Source organism: Vidua chalybeata, chromosome 6 (assembly GCF_026979565.1).
Source record: "Vidua chalybeata isolate OUT-0048 chromosome 6, bVidCha1 merged haplotype, whole genome shotgun sequence".
Lineage (NCBI taxonomy): Eukaryota > Metazoa > Chordata > Aves > Passeriformes > Viduidae > Vidua > Vidua chalybeata.
Window position 1 is genome coordinate 60,818,998 of NC_071535.1, and position 22,684 is coordinate 60,841,681.

Here is a 22,684-nt window from a genome sequence, read left to right on the forward strand (position 1 = left end):
AGGGCCGCGCTGCCGGGCGCCCCGGGCTTGGGGGGCGGCCCCCGGAGGCGCCCGCTCAGCCCCGCAGGGCCGCGCCTGATGTAAACACCGAGCCCGGTCTTTCTCCGCGGCAGCCGAGCCGGGTTAGGCGAGGCAGCCCTGCCGTGCCTCCCTTCCCTCCCTGTGCGGCGGCCACGTCGCTCCCGGGAGCTTTAGGAGCCACGAGTTGCTCGGCCCCCACCCCTCCTGTGGGGCAGCGGATGCAGCGGGCGGCTCTGCCAGGCGGGCCGGAGCCCCCCGGCCCCCTCCCCGGGTTGGAGCAGCCTCTCGCCTTTGCAAAGGTTTGTTCGGGCCGGAGACGGCACAAGTCCTGGAATGGAGCTGGGGCCCGTGGCCCGAGACAATTCCCTCTGCATATCTCGGGGGTGATGGGGTGGCGGCGGGGGTGAATCCCCAAACTTCCTCCTGAATCCGAAAAGCGCTGTCCGCACAGTGGTGTTTTCAAACCCCTTTTCGAATTAAGCTCGGGAGGGCTGAGTATTCCCGGGCTGGAATGCACAAGCACGGGCGACTCGGCGTTTCTTGTCCGCATCTCCATGGCCGGGACCGGCTGCGCCGTAACTCCCTGCGGTCCCCGCTGTTCGCACCGCCCTGAGAGGCTCCCGAGGGTTGAACGGCCGGGCAATGGGTCATCCGCGTGTGGCACCGGGGTCAGCATCTAATCCTTTTTCTTCCAGTGCCTGCAGTATAAACATTTGCGGGTGCGAACGCGAGGAAGAAAGGAAAAGGGGCCGGCGTGCGAAGAGATGGCATGAGACCCTTCGGGTCTCTCTCCCCCTCCTTCAGCTGGCCCCGGAGTGGCGGTGTGCCGGGGTTTGCCCCGCACTGCCCGGCCCCGGGCGAGGCACCGAGGGGAGTCAGGCAGCCAAGGCGCCGCGGCTCGGGGGACGGGGAATTGGCGGAGCGTGCGTGGCCCTGCCGGAGCGGGATGAGTGGCCGAGGTCTCTCTGCTCTTAGGATGGGGTTCCCCGCACCCAGCCCGCAGCTCGGGATTGCTGTGCCCCCGCGGGGGCAATCGCGTACCCACAGAGGGGCTGGGACAGAGCGTCCCGGGAAGGGCCCGGGCGATTCGGGCTGCAGGGCGACGGGCGGAGCAGAGGCCGAGAACGGGCCGGCAGACGCGTTCGGTGCTGGCCGCCGAGGTGTGGCCCGAGGCCCGGGCGATGCTTGCAGCGAGGGGCAGGGGTTGTTCAGCGCGGATCTCCCCCGGGCAGTGCCGGGTCGCGGTCTCGGTGCCACCGCGCCGCTGCCTTCGACCCCCGGCCCCTGCCCCAAGGGTTCTCCCGGCGCCGGGCTCCGACGTAGGAAAGCGCAGAGCGGGGCTCCTGGGCCGTGCTGCCGATCCCGGCTGGGAAAACGGGCAGCATCCCTGGAGCTGGGGCGAGGCTCGGCCCTGCCGAGGCCCCGGAGCCGCTGCGTGCCCCGCAGGGTCCCAGCTCCAGCTGCGGGACGGGAGGGGAGCGGCCCGGAGCCCGCCAGGACAGGGACTTTTGAAAGGGGACTTTTGAAAGACATCTGAAAAGATTTTAGACATCGGAGGAGATTCATAATCTCCGGGCAGAAATAGTGACAAGAAAGTGGAGAGAAGGACGAGGGAGATAAATTCAAGTTAGCGAGGGACAAAATAGCTGCGACCCCGCGCCATCCTGACGTCCGGGTTTCCCCACCCCGGGGAGAAACGGAGCCTTTAAGGCCCCAACACACGGAGCCCACGCTGGGCTCTCCGCGGGCCGTGCTCCGCCTGCCGCACCGCACACACACCCCGCACACAGCCGCACCTGTGCGGGCCGGGGCCGGCGCACTGAGCCCTCCGCACAGCCCCGAGCATCCCGGCCCGGCAGGAGCCTGGGGACGGCGCCGTGGCGGGGAGCAGGGGCCGTGTCCCGGCTCCCTCCCGTGCTCCGCCAGGCCGGGCTGCCTCGCCGCGGGCCGGGGGGGTCCCTTCGGCCCTGGGGCTTAGCCACAGCTGGTTTTGGTGACACGCTGAGAGAAGGTTCCTGCGGCAAGGAGAAAATCGGCAAAGGGTGTTTGCTTTTTTTTTTTTTTTTTTTTTTTTTTTTTTTGTGCTTTGGCTCTCCTCAAGGTTAAACTTTTTTTTTTTTTTTTTTAAGAGGTTCCTCCGACCGTGGGAAAGACGCTACCTTGGCTCTGTGATGACATTTCTGCCAAGTCTGGGATGGGATGGGATGGGATGGGGTGGGGGGTAGGAAACTAAGGCTTTGAAACCTCTGCCCAATTTTCCTCTTCTTGTTTGCCTGCCTCTTTCATCCAGCTGGGCTCCTCCAACAACTGGATGCCTCCAGCGGGCCCCGTTCTCCAGCAGATGTACAACTTTCAATTATTTTCAGCACATTTTAATCAGGCCTAGTTCTGATAACGCCCTAATTAAAGAGACCTCACTATCGGCAGCTCGGTTCAGAACTCAACTTTCTTATCGCATTCCTGAAGCTTTGGGTCAGGCAACACCGGAAAATGCGGCCAAAACCTCGTCCTGCTCCGAGCTGAGTTTTGAAGGTCACCGAAACTCTGTGGCGGGCCAAAAGTAACGTAGAAAGTGTCAGTGTTTTCTGAAAGCTAAAAAAGAGACAGAGGGAAACGGGGGAAAGGGAGTTGAAGGCTGAGCCTCTACCCTGAGGGCTGAGGGAGGAGATAAGGAGCGAGAAACAGCTGTGGGATGGGAGCCCGTTAGGTACCGGCCTGTCAACGCTGCCCGCGTCCCGGCGAAAGGAGCTCTGCCCCTGGGGTCAGGGGGATGTGAGGGACATTTGGCCAGTCCCACTCCTATGCCAGCCCCGCAGTCTCAGGGCCGACTTAAAATCACAGCGAAGGTGAAGGTTTTAAAGTCTTCTGGAATATTTTCCTTCCCCCTGTGGCTCCCTCCATTTCTCCCGCTCAGCCGCGCAGGTTAATGAAGAGCTGTGGCGTCTCTGCACCCAGCCTGTCAGCAGAGAGAATAAAATGGAGAAGCAATATTCGAATCCCTTCGCTGCCTCTCCATTTTATTCTCTCTGAAACCCGCTGTGATTACGGATCGTTGGTGAAGCAGAGACCTGCCCAGCGCAGAGCACCCGGCGCCGAAAGGGAGCTGAGACAGGCTCCCGAAAACAGCCCCGAGTGCTCCCTCTCGACTGACAACATCTCTCTGCAGCCACACGCCCCATCCACACGGGTCCGTGAGGGATGCCCGTGCTGGAATAAGTGGGTTAAGGGAGAGGAGTGTGAAGGGGAAAGCGCTCGTAGTCCCTTTGGTTTCTTTCCCCTGCCCACGTCGGACTTTTTGTTTTGTTTTGTTGGGTTTTTGTTTTGGTTGGGGTTTTTTGTTTGGTTGTGGGGTTTTTTTTTTAAAGAGTGGCTCTCAGAGGAGCTTGGTTCTCGGAGTAAATGCTGATGAGCCGAGAAGCCGCTGAGATAATATTACTTTGTAATTACTTTTTTAGCTGAAGTTGTTTAGCCAGCTCCAAGTCATTAATGAAAGTTGGTGTCCAAGCACCTGATTTACGATTCTGTGCCGGCCCGGGGTCAGCAGAGGTGGTCTCTTTCCATCTGAATCTGCTCGGTGTAGGAAACAAAATAGGCTGTTTATTATTTTGGAGAGCAATTTTCGCTGAAAGGAGGAGTTTTATTTTTGCACGTAATATTCCACCTCTTTATTTGCAGACTCTTCAGAAAGCCGGTCTTAACAAAATAAAAAAAAAGCGCAAGATTAAAGGGTAACTTCTAAATTGGAAGCGCCAGATGAATACACTGAGCAGATGGGAATCTTCCACTTTTAATATGAGCAACAATTAATGAAAACATCCTTTTTATTACCGAAGCCGATCTGTTCTCTTTAAACACGAGCGAGACTTCCGACTTTCCGCGCCCGGGCGCGGGCTCGGCACGGCTCTCCCCGCAGAGAGAGAGATGTGCGGGTGCCGAGGGGCGGTGGCAGAGGGGACAGAGGGGCTCAGGGAGCCTGGCCCCGTCCTTGTCCCCAGCGTGGGCAGCCTCCCCGCGGGGGGGTCGGCGAGCTGCCGCAGACGCGAAGCGTTTGGAGCCCGCGGTGCGTGGCCGTGGGTCCCTCCGGCCGCTCGCAGGGACCCGGCGGAGGCTCCCGCTAACCCCGCTGTGCTCTCTCCGCCAGGTTACAGCACCGTGGCCTTTGACGGCACCCCCAGCTACGGCCACACGCCGTCCCACCCCGCCGCTCAGTTCACCAACCACTCCTTCAAACACGAGGACCCCATCAGCCAGCAGCCCTCCCTAGGTAATTTCTGCCTCCTGCAAGCCGCAGGGACCCGCCCCAAGCCCCCGCAGGCCTGGCACAGAGCCGGAGCTGCCCGGTGCTGGAGGACGGGGCCCTGGAGACCCCTTCAAGCGGAGGGGTGGCCGCTCGCCCCAAGGGTTAACTCTGTGCTGCTCTCTCCGCAGGGGACCAGCAGTACTCGGTGCCTCCCCCGGTGTACGGCTGTCACACGCCGACCGACAGCTGCACGGGCAGCCAGGCGCTGCTCCTCCGGACGCCCTACAACAGGTACCTCGGCCGGCAGGGAGCTTTGCTTGCCCTCCTTGTGCTCGGGTTGTTGCTGGGATGCGCTCTCTCCCCCGCGTGCCGTTCGAGCAGCTTTTCCTTTATGCAAGAAAACAGATTTAGTCTTTCCCTTCTCAAAAAAAACAAACAAACAAACAAACAAAAAAAACCCTCAAAAAACAAAAAACCCACAACAAACAAACAAACAAAAAGCCATCAAACCCAAAACAAAACAACACCGAAAACCAAACCCCCCCCCCCAAAAAAAAAAGAAAATTCACGCGTAAAAACCAAACCATACCAAGGCAAAACCGCCCCAACCCCCCAAACAAACAAACAAGCAAAAAGCCAACAAAAACAAAGAAACCAACAAAAAAAACCCAGACAAAACGACATCTCCAAACCCCCACAAAACGAAAAAAAAGATGCCGCGCCTTCCGTAGCGGGCCGCGCTGTGTCTCGGAGGTTTCCCGGCCGGGTCACCCTCCCGAGCCGGGGTTGGGGAGGCGGCGGCGCCGCTTGGCTCCGGCAGAGCATCCCGGCGGGGCCGCGCTCCGGCAGCAGGTGCGGCCGCCTCGGGGAAACGGGGGCCGGGCTCCCCGCACTCCTCGGGCCTGTCGCTGCAATGAATTTGGGGTTTGCCCTTAACGGCAGCAGGGGGAAGCGCTTGGGGCAGCCCGGCTGAGCCCCACGCCTCCTCTCCGGTGTTGGCTCCCCGCAGCCCCGGAGCTCTTGCCCGAGGCCGGGAAGGTGTGGAAGTGCTGGCGGCTGAGCAGCAGCCATGGGCACAGCGTGGTGCAGGCAACTAAAACTCAGCTCCGTCCAAGGGCTTCGTCTTGCAGGCCAAGAGCCGTTCCATGGCTCCCTGGAGCGATGGGAACTGGCCTGCAGGGAGGTTATTTATTGAAATCGGGGCAATAAACCTATCGGATTTCCTTGCTGGGAGAAAGGTGCGTCTGGAACTTTGCTGCAAGCAACGAAATCTCTTTGCCAACAGACAGGGCCCGTGGCAAGCGCAGCTTCCCGGTTGGTTCTTTTTTTTTCGGTCTGACATGGGGGCTGGGCGTTGGAGTTTTACAACGTGTTTAGTGAGTAAAAGAAGTTCCCCAAAATTTATTCCTCAACTTTTTGTGAACTTGGAGCCAGTCCCGTATCTCGGAGTTGCTAAGTAACTCTCGCACACAAAACAATGTGCCTCTGCGAAGGAAGCCGCGAGCGGCTCCTCTTGTAGGCCAGTTATATCACCTCAGATTAATCGACACTGGACGTGAGACAACAAAATTCTGTCACTTCCAGAAGCCACTTCGCTAATGAACGTGAGTTGACGTCAAGGGAAGGAGGGAATGAGGTAATGAAGGAAGGAAAGAAGCCTATCCAGAGAGATTAGCTTGCAGAATAATTGGCGGGGCGAACTCCTGCGCTGAAGTGACAGAGATTGCTCGCCGCTCAGGGAAATCTATAAATATGGTTTGGAGGAGGCTTGGGGAGGGCAGCTCCGAGCGGCCGCGGGCAGCCGCCGCCTTCCCCAGTCCTCCCAGTCCCCCCGGGGCTCGCCCTCGCCCCGCTCCTGGAAGCGGCAGCGCCTGCAGGTGTGAATCCGATAGGAGAATGCTGATAGTGTCGAGAGCTCTCTCTTCCGTGTGCCTCCGCTGAGGCAGGGGTGAGGACAGAGGTCGCCTCCCTAACGCGGCCACCTCCCGCCCAGCGCTTGAGGAGCCGCGCCCGGCGCGGGTGGGCAGCGCTGCGCCACGGGGAGCGATTTCCTCCCGACCTCAGCCTTGATCCTGCCCTGCTCCCTGGGAGGTTTACGGCTCACTCCAGTAAGATAAGGATTTAAGCCTTTAAACCTCTCAGGAGCCAATACTGATGTGTGGGGGTATAAGCGAGGCAGCGCTTGTTCCACGTCGAGGGCAGCCCCAGCCGTACAAATCCTGCTCCCGCAGCGAGGCCCGCGCAGGTGGCGGAGCTCGGCGCGGCCTCTCCTTGTCCCTTGTTGAACACGTTCAAAACCGCCTGGAAAATGTGGTCAGGAAAGCGGATGAGGTACAGAAACGGGCGGGACACATTTGCCACATCGCCAACGCCCTGAAAACGACCGCACTGTCCTTATCCATTTATCTAGATTTGGCAAACGGCGATTATTTTTTTTCAAGTCCGTATTTATTCCGCACCTCCTTCTTGAAGATTTCTTTTGCTTTTCGCAGTTCAGGTCAAGTTCGACAGCTCTTGCTCGGTCGCCACATCCGAGTGCCGGGGCAGGCGACCATGCCCGCGCCCGCTGCGCGCCCCGTTGCGCAGGGCGCTCCGAGAGCGCTCAGGGGATGGTGCTCAGCCCCGGAATGGGGGGTTTGTCGGTCCCCACACTGGCTGGGGACAACAGGCGCTGCCGTTCGCCTTTAGCAGTGGAGAGGGGGGGATGTGGCAGAGGTGGAAAACGGGAGGTGGTGCTGCCTCTGTCGCCGGCGGGATGCGGCGGCCGTGTTTCCCTGCACCGCCTCCTCTGTGCGTCTCCCGGGACGCCTGAGCAGCGCTGGTTTGTGGTCCTTCGCCCGCTCAGCGCAGCCGAGGGTCCGCTCCGCCTTGCAGCGCCTCGGAGGGACGGATCCCTCCGGATCCGCCGCGCTCAGAACCCGAGGGGCGATGCTTCGGCGGGCGGAGGTGGAGGGAGAGAGGAGGGGGAGAGGATGCAGAGGGAGTCACCTCCACCTGATGCTCCCGCTTCCCCCTCATCGCCATCTCTCCAGCTGGGTGCGAGGGACTCTTCCGGCTCTCCCCGGAGCCCGGCCGCAGCCCGGGTCGCGAGTGGGCGTGGGCAGGAGGGTCCAGCCCGTCTGCAGTGCGGAGGCGCTCGGGGCTCAAGCGCCTCGCCTTCCCTCCCGTACCGCGGCAAAGTCGGGAAAAAAGGAATGGCTGAAAGATCGTAATTCTTAGGCTGGAAGCAGAACTGTCTCTGAAATTTCTCGCCCCGGCCACTACTGGTCTCTGTTTGTGGCCCGGCCCGCTGCGCTGCCAAGGAGCCCCGCGCCTGTGGCTGTAGCTGGACACGGGTGACAAACCCGCGCAGATCGCAAGCATGGCTTTGTGGGTCCATTAAAATGGTGATGTGAACTTTTCTACCTCGCGCTGTTTAATGTAGTAAACATGCTCGATGTTGAAAATTTACTGTGAGTCACACTTGCAAAGACTTTAAAAGTGGAGGAGTCTCGGTTCAGATTATAGCTCTTTCTGTGCAGAGGTCAAGAACTCGGTAATACTGCAGTACAGGCCAAAACAAACTCTATATGATCTACTACTGGTTTCCTTTTAAGTTCCCTTTTTGCTCAGCGTTGACTTCCTTTTATTCCACTCCAACTTACATTAATCCCCGTTGTAGAAATGTTTCCCCCCCTTCCTCTCGTTTCTCTTTAAAAGCATCTTTGTAATGAAAATAAGTTATTTTTAGTGTCTTCTTTGTGGCCGCTCGAAGGGCCAAGGATTCAGATTGGAATCAGCGCAGGCAAATCCCTGGAGACCTCGCTTTCCTCCTCCTCATTCAAACCCCATCCAAAGCCCAGATTTTGAGCGGAGCTGTTTGGTTCCATGAGATCATCTCATGGTACCGTCAATAATAAAACCATGGCGAGGCGTAAATGGCGTTAAGGACGTCCTGTTCTCTGTCACATGTCAGATGTGAGATGTTTAATCCGAGGCACTGCCCGGTGGCCCCCGGGCAAGCGGCGACCGGACGGGCCGTTCTTATCTCCGGGTTTAAGGGGCGCGAAGCCCGACGGTGCCCACCTGCCTCCCGCCCAGGGCCGATTTAGCCAAAGCTCCGGCAATTCCCTCCGGCTCTTTGGAGATGAGAACCTCGCAGCTCCGTGGCTCAGCACAGAAATGTCTCCCTTGGCCGCTGCCGGCTGCAGGGATGGCTCAGACCCCACGCGCAGCCCGTGGCAGGGGGTGCGGGTGCCGCTCCGTGGGCACCCCGGTGCCCGGGTGTGGCTCACCCGGGACGTGCCCAGAGTCCGGAACGCGGCCCGGCTCGGCTCCGGCTCCTCCCGGGCTGCTGTGGGGTCCGGGCCGAGCCGGGCACCTGCTCCCCCCGCACTCAGTCCCCGGCTCCAGCCCCCCGCGGTAGGAGGACAAGGGGGGGGGGGCGAGGGCTGAGGGTCTCTCCCCGCTCAGGAGACGCCAAACGGGGCAGACAGAGCGGGTTTTTGCGCAAACAGCGGAGCTCTGCTCCCATCCCTCTCCCAGCGCTTCGCACGACGCCCAGCCTGCCCCAAAGCCTCTCCGGGCTCCCTCCGGAGGCTGAAGCCAGCTCGGGCTCCGCCGGGGAGCCGCGGCCGGCGCTGCAGAGCCGGGAGCGGGAGCGGCCGGAGCGCGGGGCGCGTTTGGCCGGGCGGGCGCCCGGAGAGCGGCGGCGGCACCGGGGCGCGGGCACCGCGCGGCCCCCGGGGCGCCTCGTCTCGGACACTGTCACCCAAGGGCGGCACGGAATACAGTGGCTGCGAGCTGTGACAAGATGAATAAGTGTATTGCTTTATGAAAAAGCAAAGGGGGGGAAAAAAAAGTGGATATTGTGGGGGAGGCTCTTATAAATGAACTGTCAAGCGAAAGAAAGTTAAAGGGAAATCTCCTGCTGTAAATGCATCGGGCGGGCACTTCTAATAAAAAAAATCAGGGTCCTGGAGGAATTAATTACAGCAGCATTACAGGAAGAATTCGTGGAATTGCAAAACGTAGTTGGCACAGACCAGCACGGACTGCTATTGCAAATGGGGAAACTGCAGGAGAGTTTAACAATTCCTGAGCTGATATGCAGGACATTGTAGTAGCATAATAGCACTTCAGACACACTAATGAATAATAGTGTCCAGTGATACTGACAAATGATATTACGCATACTTCGAGATTGAAGTCACTTAATTTGTTTTTATATGCAAAAGCTTCCCACTGGATTCTGGCTTTTTTAGGTCGCGTCTACCTGCCACGAAGTAAAAAAAAAAAAAAAAAAAATTAAGAAAAAAGAAAAAAAGAAAAAATGCCGTCCCCTAGTAACAAAATGATATAAATTCACCGCGTAAATCCAGCGAATTTAGGTGTAATTAATCAGCGGGGAGACTTGCGTTTATTGTGAGCGGCCGTTCCCCGGCATCAATCTCACCGCCCGCCTGCGGGGCCGGGGGCTCGCACCGCGCCCCCGCTCGCCGGGAGCTGCGCTGCGGGGAGAGCCCGGCCCGGGGGAGCCTGCCCGGGCCGCGGCACCTCCTGGGCCCCGTGGGGACCTGTCCTGCCGGGAGAGCGCTCCCGGGGCTCCGTGCCCGCCTCCCGCCGCCCTCGGCGTTCGCCGCGGCGAGCGGAGAGCGGAGCCGGGGAAGCCGCGGCTGCAGCCGGGCTGCCCGCGGTGTGTACCGCCGGGGAAAGAGCCTGCTCCAGCGGTGAGCTTCGTTTATCGCTCAGCCACTCCATTTTTCTCCTGCTTGTCAAGCCCCTCTGTGTAGCAACATCCATCACGAGTCACGATAGCTGTTTCACTCCATTACCCACGTGGTCTCTCACACTCCTGGTTAAAACAGTTAACAGATTTGACTTTTTAAAACAAATAATCCTTTGCGTTACCCCGCCGGGCTGCTTGTATTCGTTTCATTCATTTCAATGTGTCAATATCGGATATCATTTTTCGGGAAGGAAAAAGTTTTATGTTTCTATTTCCAGCTCTTTACAAATCGTCGCGCTTTCACATTCAAAGTGCCTTTTCTAGCGACAGCTTTTCTTTTCTTTTATTTCCTTTTATTTTTAAAAATTCATAATGCATCGAAAAAAGGCATTATATAAAATAAATTCACTTTCTACTGTTACATATTTAAAACAAATAACAAAGAAATTGTTGACATTCTGATATTTTAGTTTTTGTTTGATAGCTGCAATTTTAGTCCTAATCCTACATCTTTTCACAACAGCGACAATTTATACCAGATGACCTCACAGCTTGAATGCATGACATGGAATCAAATGAACTTGGGATCCACACTGAAAGGGTAAGGAGCTTTGTTCTCTTCTAACCTGTTGCCCTAGTGAAGCTGCATTACTGGGCTAACTTTATCTTGGATTTTTGAATCCGGTCACTTGCACGAAAAAAAATACAGTCCGGTCCTGAGAGTGGCTCATCACCTGGCTGTCGCTTGCCGTGTTTCTGGTGATCCTTGTCCCAGCCTGGGCGGAGGGTCGGGCTGCTGGCTGGCCGTGCCCGCGGAGCCCAGCGCTGGGTGTGCCGGGGCTCCGGTGGCACCGGGCAGGGCAGGGCCGGGCTGTGCCCGCTCCCGGTGCCTGCGCCCCTCCCGCAGGAGCAGCCGCGGCCACTTCGCGCTCCTGCTCCTTGAGCTGTCGCCCCTTCCCACCATCCCTCTTCCCTTTCCCTGCCTTCGCCAGGCGCTGCGTCCTGTGTCCCGGCCCGGCCGCCTCCCGGCTTCCTTCCTCCCGGCCATTGTCGCCCTCCCACCTGCCGGGAAGAGGCTCCGGCCCGCCTCCCCCGCGGGGCTTCCTGCGGCCGGCCGGGCAGGAAGGCTCCGAGGCGCCGCGGGGCCCCGCCGGGGTGGCGGCCGCTGCAGGGCGGGCAGAGCTCCGGGGCCGCTGCCTCCCTCTCCGCACCCACCGTGCCCGGCGCCTCCCCCGGTCTGCCGGGGCTGGGGATCCCCGGTGCACCCGGGGCTGGAGCATCCTCACCTCGGTGCATCCGTGAGCGGCAGAGACACCTTTTGATCTCAGCCAAGGGAAAGCCACAGGTTGCCTGCTCTGCTCGGAGCAGATAATTCACTGCTCTGAGGAGATAACTGGCTCTGGAAACTCCCCCACTGAAGGCAGGTATTGCCAGCTTTGAGATGTTCTCAGTGTCCAAGAGTGCGCAGCCTCAAGGGAACAGCAGGAGAGGCTGATAAAAGCCTGCACAGATCTGTGCTTTCATGCAGTTGTCCATAGATGTCAAAATCTTGTTCAAGATGGACTTTGTGTACACTACTGTACTGCGATAAAGGAAAAAAAATATTATGGGTCTCCTTGTAGCTCATAAACCAATGGTGTTTGAAGGTTAGAGGGAGTAGTGTAGTAAACTATCTGTATTGAAGTGAGCAAGCGAGCTGAGCCTGAAGAAGGAGGTTTTTTCTGGTTAGAGAAGATCCCCAAATCCTACAGTTGTGTACAGTTCACTGTCTTTGCTGCCTATCCCCTCTTTTTAAAAGACTACTTCCTACTTTTCTTTCGTAAGTCTTTTTGATTTCCTCTTGAAACTGTACCCTTTAAAGATCAGTCATTGCAATATTAGACACTGTTTTGTCTCTTCTGAAGAAAATATCCTGCAAAATGGAGAAACACATCAACCTTGACTGAGGTCCAAGTTATTAAAGCAAGGAAGAGGTTATTCTTTGGGGAACTCAGTGAAAAAAAAAAAAAGTCACAATAGAAATATTAAAGGAGTACTGAACAAAATAAATGGTGTCTTACTTGTCCAGGAGTCAGACTGTTAGCAGTGTAAAGTATGTGACCTAGGATGCATGAAAAGGGAGAAAGAATCAAGATGAATGATCTATGGTAAAACAAAGCTGAAAGTTTTGGTATAGGCCAAGATTGTAGAATCTGTGGAAAATCAGTGCTAGACATAGCCTCATCACTGGTAATATGAGCCAAAATAGTTATCTGTCTTTTCTGGCTGAGAGTTACAATACACAGTACCTCCAATCTCAGTTGCCATGAACATTAGGTATTCTTCCCAAGATTTACATCTTTAAAATATATGAACTGTTCATAAGTGATTCCCAGGCGTTTAGTGTTTCAGATGCTTTTCTCAATCTCGTAGTTGTAATTTAAGAATTTTGGAGTCAATCTTCCTGTTGAAATATGGAGCTCCTAGATTCTGCCCAACGATGACAGTCCTGTTTAGCTCCTTGCCTTCAGTTCTCCCCAGCACTTCTTCCTGGCTTCAGTGAGACTTTTGCACATTGTAAGAAGGAGGAAAATGTTGCCAGTAAGTTCTGCAAATAGTTAGAGAACTTTACAGTTATATAAAGCTTACAGGTCACACACTTTATACTTGACAGCAGACCAGGTCAGTAGCTGGCTCTTCTGGGTTCCTGTTCAGCACAAGTTTAACAGACTGAAATGAAGCTTTTGCAGTGCAATTTAGGTAGAGTTAGCTGGCAGGTTCTGTGCTGAAGCTGTCTGGCAGTTTATCTGAGAGCATCCTGGTTCTAGCTCTTGTACAGAGCCAGTGTCTGAGTGCTCAGCTCCAGAATCCCCTCAACCCAGGTTAAAAGTTTGAAATTGGGCAAAGAATGCTGTCAGGTGGCCGAAGCTGTGTCCTTTCCGGCCACTGTGAAAATCATTCCTGCTGAGTTGCAAGCTTATGAACTTGTGTGTCAGCAGCAGCAAGAGCCTGGCATCTGAACTGCTGAGTGATTTTATCTGCTCAGAGCCTGCTTCAGCCCGTGGCTTTAAGGCCACGGAAGACTATTTTCCTTGAATGCTTTTTCATTCAGGGATATTTTAACATTGGATGTTGGAACTGAGAGCAAGAAGTTTCTGTGTATCAGTGGAGTTTGGTCTGAGTGCTTTCAGTAGGTGTAAGCATCAGGAGTTTGTGGAAGGCACAGCCTGAGAGAAAGGCAGAGGTGGGCAGTGAAAGGTGTGGAACAGAGATCCTGGCCAGCCATTGCTGAATGGTGAAGAGAGACATCTGAGGTGAACTGAGATGTTGTCTTCTGCCAGAGTTCAGCACTGTGATGGACTGGCAGGGGAAGGGGAGACTGGTGCCAAAAGGGAAGCAGACAGAAAAGGCTGCAGCCATGAGTTCTGGAGGTTTCTACTCGCTGGCAATCCAAAAGGATGTCTGGTGGCCCAAGATGACCAAGAGCTGCCCCTCGAGAAGAAGACAACCCACTGCTGCTACCATACAGCCCAAACGACCCGAATCTGCATTTTAGATTTTCATTTGGGCCCTGAATTCCAAATTGATTGCGCTCTGATTGAGCTCAAGTTGCTCTTACAGCTCACATGAGGGAACAGGAGTACTTTGTGAGGCTGTGTGTGTTAATTGTGTTTCTTGCTTGTCCAGGCATCCCTCTGTCACCTTCTGAACTTTGGGTGGACCAGAGGGAGGGCTGGCTTGTCTGCAAGCTGTCTCACAAACTGGCAACTCTTAGAATCTGAAAGGAAAGCTTCATTGTTAAGGCAGTGAACCTCACTGTGGGACTGGATTTTATCTCCTCAGACTGTTTGCTGATGATTTGTTCCTCATTTGTGGTATTTTGTTTGGAGCTGCTGGGATCAGATTTATTCCATTGCAGGAAAGTCAGTGGGTCCCAGACATCTCAAAATTAATGTTCCACATTAGTGGACACTTTTGCCATTGGTTTCTCCTTCATATTTTTGTGTTGCTTTTTAATTTGTCCAGTATGAAAAGCACTGCTTCTTTCCATAGTGGTTCTAGAGGAGGATCTCAGGACTAAAAACCCCTCCTTTATATTTTGATGAGTTAAGTGTAAAAGTGACATGGAAATAACTGATACCAAGCAGGAAGTGATACAGTGTGGTAGAGAAGAAGTGTGGCTACATTCCCAACAGCAAGGCTCAATGTAGTTTTCTCTTCAGCTGCTTGAGTAAAAAGCTTTGATCCATATTTCTAACACTTTTCTGAAATCAGGCATAGAACCAGACAACATTTTGGTTTTCCTCTTTTGGTTTTGCTTGGATGTTAAATGCTCAGCATGTTCCATGGAAATTGGTATTTATTGCTGTTTTCTCAGGCTCACTGTAAGGAATATTAGGTCTGATCTCTGTAGAACACTATTAAAACCACATCTTAAACAAGGCAGGGAAAACCTTTCTTGTTTAGGAGTGGTTTGTAAAGGTTTTTCTGTTTAGCTTTGGTGTCATTATTAGTAAAATTTGGAGGTGTGAAACTTGGGTTCAGTTCTGCAATCAAGATGAGCTGAAAATGGGCAATAACCTCCAGTTTCTAATATGGGATTTATCCTTTCCCTCTGATAGCTGTTGGGAAGGGTTTGGTGAAATCCTGACTCCACTGAGGTTGATGGTAAAAAAACCCAAACCAAAGAAAGACTATTGAAGTCAGAAACACAAAGGTGCCCTGAAAGTTTAGAGCCTTTCTTTCATTAGCCAGCTGATTCTCCCATTGAGGATGGCAGAAGGGCTCAAATCTGTGAAATTGCATTTTTAAAAATATTCCTTTGCCTTGGAAAGGCAGATAAAAATGCAGCTTCATACTCCATCCTCCATAACAGTACTAGACAAAAACCAGGCAGAAACAGGATCTTCTATATAACTAATCAGGATCTTTCTCTGTCTCCATACATATTTTTCCCAGGGTGCTAGGATGGTAAATATTTTAGCAGAGGGAATTAACTCTACTTCTCTTCCTTTATGTTCTGTTATCAACGGGACTAGCCCACACCCTCACTTTGCCTCATTTTTGGCTCTGTTTCTAAACCCTAAAATTCCTGTTCCTGCAGTGAAACACAATTAAATTGAAGCTTAATGTGGTGCCTGTTTTATGTAATCTTGCTTTCTGGCTTTTTTTATTCTTCCAAGTCTGAATCTCATGAATCAATGCGTATTCACGTTTCATCTGAAATTTTCTAGCTCTCCTCAGTGTGTCCTAAAGCTTCCCTTTTTTGGTTTATGAAATAATAATAAAAAGCTTAACTCTTCAGATTAAGTTGTAGCTGCTTTATACATTGGACAGGCAATTTCAGTTTTACAAAGTAAAAATGGTGTGAGAGAGAAATTGCAGCTTGATTATTTTTTTGAAATATTCAGATTAGAATGTCATCTTTTATGAGTTTCTTTTTTTTTTTTTTATAACCACTTAGATTGATACAACTCTCTAAAGCTGCTCTGTTTTTCATCACACATTCTCATCTGTAAACCCTTCATTTTTATTAATCTCTGTACAATCTGTACAACTCTGAGATTAATCATTTTAAAAGAGCTACTCTGCGAGTGTTAAGGATTTGCTGGGCTAATGGTAAATGCAAGTGCTTCTAAATACTCTACAGCACAGAGCTCTTCCTTTGTGAGTGTCAGCCTTTGTTTCCCAGTTATCTAGAATTACATTTTATGGCTGTGTTTCCAGCTCTGGCTGTCTAGATCCAAAGAACAAAATACACTGAATCCTTTTTTTCACCAACTAACCCAAACTCTATTTACAGTCCATTTCTGGCTTTGAGCAGCTCTGATTGAAGTTAAAGGGAGTTGTGTGTTTACAAATAATGGCAGAGCTGGACTGTGAGGCCAAACCCTTCAGCCCTTGCTCAGCCAAAGATTTGTGTTGGATCCTGGCAGGGCAGTTTGGCTGCATCTGGTCTTGCTTAGGTTTGAGTCCTTTTAGGACCTGCGAAGGGATCAGTCTAGTGTCTCTCCTAAGTGTCACGCTGGGCCTTACTAGGGATTTTTTTCTGGCTTTTTTTTTCTTCTTTGGTTAATTCAGCTGAATTCATAAGGCATTGTCTCTTTGCCTACCTTAACACAGAGTGCCTGACTAGAAAAGATGAAAGTTAAGGACTGTGCTACCCTCTGGAGATTTCCATTTAGTTAATGTACCGCAGGTATAAATTCACCAGTCACTTGTATTCCTCGTGTATGTGGCATTGCATTATCTCTTGCATGCAATAAAGCAGGTGTTTGACTTTAATAATGGATTCAGATTTGTATCTGTGCTTCTGCCCCTGCCTTTATTGTAGCATATAAACTGCAGCCATATGAAACAAGCCAACTGTGCCAACTGTGACGTACACTTTGTGGCATAAATCATGGCTAAAGCATGGAGGAAAGAGGCTGGAAGGGAAAGAACTCTATTTCCTCAGGAGGTTACCGTGGATGCAGAGTGAAGGCTGAACTTCAAGAGAGCAGCAGTGTAGGGACAGTTTGTGAAAACTTCTCCTTCAGTGTTCCAGTTTCCCACTGACTGGAAGGAATATCCACCTGCTCATTTCTATCTCCCCAAAGGTCAGATGATTCCACAGTGCTCCATAAAGAGTAAACAGTGTTTTAACCAAGAAATCTCTCATGATCCATTTTGCTGTCAGCAGCCATATGGCCATGCTGAGTACCAGCCAATGCTGATGGAAATGTGCCCAACGTAAAATGGGAAATAGGGCTCCTGGTTATTAAAGCATCTCTCCTAGGGAGATGGTTAAGGACTTAGAATATTATGGGTCAAGGGGCTCAGAAAGCAGGTTTTAATCTTCATGGCTTTGCAGTTGTATGTGCAGTTTTAGTGAAGTATAACTAGAAATAAGGGGAGGAAAAAAGGCTGGTTGTTGAGGAAGGCTTCCTAACAGTTCAATAAAAACTGAGATGGAGATCATCTGGAGGACACCTCTCATTCTTAGAGCCATTCCTTAGGGCACAGACAGGGTCTTTGTTCTGCCTCCTATTCCTGGGAGGAATTATTTCAAAACTGACTGGTCCTGACAAAAAATGTTATCATTGAAAGATGAAAACCATGAGAATTTGGAGGGAAAGTGGGGCTGTGTTTTATGGTATAAGATTTTACTACACATTGCTGCTTCTCCTTACAAAGTTTCTGTCCTGGGAATTCTTATCAGCCTTTGTGCCTGTTGTTTATTGTGGTGTTTAAGGTTGTTAGGACAGGCGTGAAGGGGAGGTTACACTCAGGGTGACCAGTGCTGAAGTTCACATTTACCCTTGATTTACTGCTGTGCTACAGGTCAGCAACAGCTCCTGCTGCAGAGTTTCCTCCTTATCAATGGTGGTTCCCATTCCATTCCATTCCATTCCATTCCATTCCATTCCATTCCATTCCATTCCATTCCATTCCATTTCTTTTTCAAAGTGCACTGTGTAATTTGTGATCAGCATGGATTTCAATACCCCTCTTCCCAGGCTTCTTTTTTTCTTTTCTTTTCTTTTCTTTTTTTTTTTTTTGACATGTACAGACTTGCTGCCTTTAAACAGAGAGGAAAATTTTAATTTGATGTTGGTGGGGAATCTGTGCTGATCAAATGCTGATAGCAAATGGCAATTTGTTACTTGAATTAGGCTGCAAAAGGCCACTTGTGGGCTCTGGGCAGAGAGGAGACCCTATTTATTTGGGCATGATGCATATCTACAGCATAGTTTAATCCATTTAAATGGTATCTGCTTTATCTATTATTACAGATATTACTACAGAACAGAGAGCCTTTCTTGCCACCCCCCATAACTTATTTCCTTACGATCACCCTAAAACTGAATTAAAATTGAAATGAGCAGAGCATACCTTCCCAAAAGACGCAGCCTTTGATTTGAACAGGCAGGTGGAGCTGGGATTTGAAATTAGTGCTGTAGAGCAGGGAAGGAGCTGACCTCAGAGAACAGCTCAGCCAGGGGGCAGCCTGCCAGTCGTGCCAGTGGTGAGGAGTGCAGCCCACCCTGTGCAGGCAGATCTGCTCCCCTCCTCTGCAGCCAGGCTCACAAACCCTTTAGACACGTCCTGCATTCCAGCTCCACTGCCTGCTCTGCAAATCACTTAAGAGGTTTAAAACTTCCTTGAAATTCTACTCTGCACATGAACTTTGAGTGAAGGGAAAGGAAGGACCAGTGAAATGAGAGTCTGGGCCTCAGGGACCCCTTGAAATTGCTATTGCAAGCATTTGGCAAAGACTGGGATAACATCCTACATATCCATCTTTGTCCCTAGCTCTGTGCCCTGGGGTTTTGTTCTGGGCTTTCTAATTTCTGGTGCTGTGCAAAACATGTACACTTACCATTGCCAACGTGTACTTCTACAAGTGATAATGTAACATACTTGCTCAAAAATTAAACCTAAAATGTATTTACGTGGTTCTGGCATTAGGAAGGCTGCGAACAGGACGCACAACATTCATGACAGGAGGAGAACACAGGATTTTGAAGAACATAATTAGACAAAACATATGGCTGTGGCAACCCCAAAGCACACCAAAATTATCAAATTCATAAAATTATTGTGAAAATTTATACCTAGAAGGGATAGGCTGTTTTTTTTTTAATTTTATTTTTATAAAGGGTTAATTTGTAGTGTATCCTGCAAGCTGATATGTGGGATAAATAGTTTAGACACTGATTTGTAATCTCTGTTTATGAGTACATGACTGCTATTCTTATAAATGTCATCACTTGCTTGGTAGTATCGGGTAATATCTGAGTCATGAGGTGCTGACAAAAATCCACTGCACTTAATGTGAAACTTGAGGCATTTTGCTCATTCCAAAAGATATTAGCAATAGCCAGCCCCACGTTTGACTGATAAATAACATGAACATGTGCACATGACACCCTTGTGCTGCTATGTGAATTTTCCCCTCTTACCTAAAATCTTTGTGGAAATACATCAGAGTTCAAATCCTGACAATTTCTTTTTTTTTTTGGGTTTTTTTTTTTTCTTTTTCCCCTGGATGCCTTAATGGATACTAATAGATGTATGTATGGAGTCAGTGCATTGTGCCAGTTGGGAGCAGATCCACGTGAACGAAGGCAGAGCAGGTTTCCTTTGGTGAATTCCACTTGAACTTGGATATCATGGCTGTGAAAGCAAACTCTGCATAGGTTACCACTGACTTAAGGAAAGAAACCTCTCACATGGAGCTGAGTACTGAAAAATATTTATTTTTTTTGTTATTCCCCTCTTTGCTTACAGACACACAGCGGGATATGAAAATGAGAACCACAGCGCTCCCATGTTGTACAGCTGTGGGGCCCAGTACAGAATACACACCCACGGGGTCTTTAGAGGCATACAAGTGAGTATTGTGGGGCATTCTTCACAGGGAAGCAAAACTGCAAAAGCCTGTTTACAGTGTTCACTCACTACTTCACTGGTGTTTGCAAGCCCATCCTTGATTTGTGGCTTCCCCGTGTTGTCAAGAGATGTTTTACAAAAGTGTCCTGACCTCACCGAAGCCATTGCACTCTAACATAAGATTTCTTTCTGACACAGTCATTTAAAATTGCTCGTCTCTTCTTCTGAAATACGTCTGCAAGGCAGTATTCCTTTCTGTGCTGATTTACCTTACCAGCTCCTCAGGATGGTCCAAGATGCGTGGGCCAGTTTCCAGCTTCCAGCTCCAATCACTCTGGCCATGTGGAGCCTCTGTGGTCATATCTAATATAACCCCCTATCTAATCTAGATCTATAGGGCTCTATCTAATGACTACATATATGAAAGTGTCAGATGACATTTTGCTTTTACGTGTTTCTGAAACTTTACTGATTCAAATGTATTTCCTTAAAACGAAATATGTGATTGTTTCCTAATAACTAAGTAATTAGTGAATATTTGGGAGGAACTTTTCATTCACGGGAGTTCATTTCCTCCCTTTCTGAGACAGTCACATCATTATTAAATACCCCTGTAAAAGATATACCTTGTTAAAACTGATGGCAAAGTCATTACAGAGTATCTGTCTCTCTGTGTTGCTCTGTGTTGTCAACTTACATCTGTGTTTTTTAGATAGCATCTTTTCTCCTTTTCCTTTTCTGTGTAGTTTAGCAAGTCATTATTCAGTGGCAAGCTTTCAGAAACAGGGTCCTGAGCCGGCTTTTGTTGGGTGAATAAAAGTAAATGGTTGACATTGTTTAAGGAAGTTAATTATCCCAGAAGGAGGAGATCATCTTTGATGGAACATTGTGACAGTGGCCAAAACGCATTAAGGCTGAACTATTCACCAGCTCCACCTAGACAGTTGTTTTTGTTTTGTTGTTAATCAGTTTGTGTCAATCCAAGACATCCATTTCCTTGTCCTGTAGCTTTATATGAGTATTTAAAATAAAAGGGACAATACTCCTCTGGCTCATGCTCTTTCCTCTCACCCTGGTATAAACTTAAAACTATTTTCTGTGGCAATGGGAGTTCTGCCAGGATTGTGTGGTTTTACATGAGGTCAGTGTGGGCCATTCAGTCTCTCATGCAAACACTGGTGAGAAAATTCACTAAGCAGAGCTCACTGTGCTTCACCTTTGGATAATTTTAACGTTCTGCTAAGAACCAGTTAGGGCACACTAAGGTTGTTGCTGTAGAATGAAGCAAAATTCCCCGTTTCCAGTAGGATCTACCCAAGTACCTCTTTGTCCTGGGGAGGTGCTGAGTGGCCTGAGTGTGTGAAGCCAAGGCTGAGGACACCCAGGTGGCCTCAGCAGGTCTCTGTCTCTGCAGGACGTCCGGCGCGTGCCCGGGGTGGCTCCCACCATCGTGCGGTCGGCGAGCGAGACGAACGAGAAGCGACCCTTCATGTGTGCCTACCCTGGCTGCAACAAGAGATACTTCAAGCTGTCCCACTTGCAGATGCACAGCAGAAAGCACACTGGTGGGTATAAATCACGGCACAGCAGAGTGGGCAGGGGGGCTTTGAGATGGCACAAGGGGCAAGAAATGCTCTGCCAGGTCAGGGAGCGCGAGAATCCATCAGATGAGTGAGCGTGTGCTCTGTCACCTGGCACCCCCTCTTTGTCACCTGGCACCCCCTTTTTGCCACCTGGCACCCCCTCCTTGTCACCTGGCACCCCCTCCTTGTCACCTGGCACCCCCTCTTTTGGAGCTGAAGGCTCTCTGGATCTAGCTAAGAAAAGCACACAGCAAGCAGATCACCTCCCTCCCTCTCTTACTGTTACAGGGCTGTGAGTTGTTTTCTCTTTTAATATTTTTTTTTTCTCTTCTTTCCCCCCTCATTTGGGACTATTGAATCTCACTCCAAATCTCATCGAATGTTATTTATGAAGAAGTTTCCTCTGCATCCTCTGGTTGTCCTGTGTAAACCCTTTTGGCTGGGGGTGTAGGCAGGGACTGGTAAATGGGGTGTAGGCAGGGGCTGGCAGATAGGTTCCCTGCTATGGGATCTTTCCATGAAGAATTGAGCCTGAAGCCAGTCATTTGCAGGCTAATGTCTGGATTCTCTCTGAGTTCAGGAAATAAGACCTCAAAATGTGGAAATCAAATACTCTGCTGCACCTTGCCAAAGAACAGACAGAGTTATTTCCCCTATTGGGAGATTGATGGTGTTGGATGTGTAAAATTATGATATATCTTTAGATATGTTCCTTTTGGGTTTTTAATTTTTTTTTTGATTGGCTGTCATATTTTTATTTAGAAAGTTCTTTCTGTGCTCACCTAGAAGTCTGTGGATGTAATCTGTAAATATGGATGTTCAGTTAACCAGTGATGTGATGGAAGACCAAAGGGATGAAAGGGAGCAGGAAGGCAGCCCATGCTGGGTGACCTAGCAGATTGTCTAACATCTCATAAAAGATAGCTGCAACCTTCTCCTTTTGGAGACCTTTCAGTCAGTTAATTGTGTAAACTGTGAGAAATGCACACAAAGCACTTTTAATCAATGAATGGGCAAGTCAGAAAATATTGAGACAGCTGTCCTCGGAGCTGCTGAAGTTAAAAATTTAAAATACTTTAGAATGTAAGTGCAAGTTCATCTTTAGAAGGGAAGGTCTACAGAAATGCTTTCTGTTTTCTATAAATAAATTGGAACCAAGAACATTTGGAAATCTTTTGAAGGCCATTAAATTCAGTATTTTTCTTCATTATGCCTAAACGGTTCTGAATTTTTCTCATCATCACTATTTCCTTCATTCCTAAATTGATTTACTCTGTGTTTTATTGGTCATTATTTGCTTGCTCTGGTCCTGTATTTTATTCCATTTAGTTGCTTGGCTTTCCCAGTGTCATTTCTGGATCACTCACAAGGACTTCAGCTTACATATGTTATGTTTTTTTCCTTAGCTGGAGAAGATTTTCAATATTATATCATATATAATGTAGGCTTGTAGAGTCAGAAAACCCCCAAAAGACATGGGGGGTTGGTCTAACACCCCAGAGAGGGGTTAGAGGGGTCCCATTGTCTTTGGGGCCACAGAAGCCTCTCCTCTGGCTCAGGCTGCAGTGAAACTGGGTAGAGGAAAACCACTTTTTTCCCCTCAAACACCTTTTCTGTACAGGTGGGCACAGATCCTCCTGCACACACATTTTGACGTGTTGACAGCAAAAATGATTTATTCCTCAAACCTTTGGAAGTTTCTCTCCATAAGAGGCCAGCTTGTTTCCCAAAGCTTGTGTTTGCTGTTGGCAGCATTGCTGTGTAAGGTTTTGAGGCTGG

At 50.5% G+C, this 22,684-nt stretch overlaps 1 protein-coding gene across 12 annotated transcripts in view; it reads left to right on the forward strand.

Moving 5' to 3' along the window:
- WT1 (WT1 transcription factor) overlaps nucleotides 1-22,684 on the forward strand; it is an 85,189-nt gene that overhangs the window by 52,676 nt on the left and 9,829 nt on the right. For all 12 annotated transcript variants that reach the window (XM_053946724.1, XM_053946726.1, XM_053946728.1 and 9 more), the window contains 5 exons: nucleotides 4,163-4,285; nucleotides 4,450-4,552; nucleotides 10,492-10,569; nucleotides 19,221-19,323; nucleotides 20,737-20,887. In XM_053946724.1, the coding sequence (XP_053802699.1) occupies nucleotides 4,163-4,285; nucleotides 4,450-4,552; nucleotides 10,492-10,569; nucleotides 19,221-19,323; nucleotides 20,737-20,887 (558 nt within the window). The remainder of the gene's footprint in view (nucleotides 1-4,162; nucleotides 4,286-4,449; nucleotides 4,553-10,491; nucleotides 10,570-19,220; nucleotides 19,324-20,736; nucleotides 20,888-22,684) is intronic.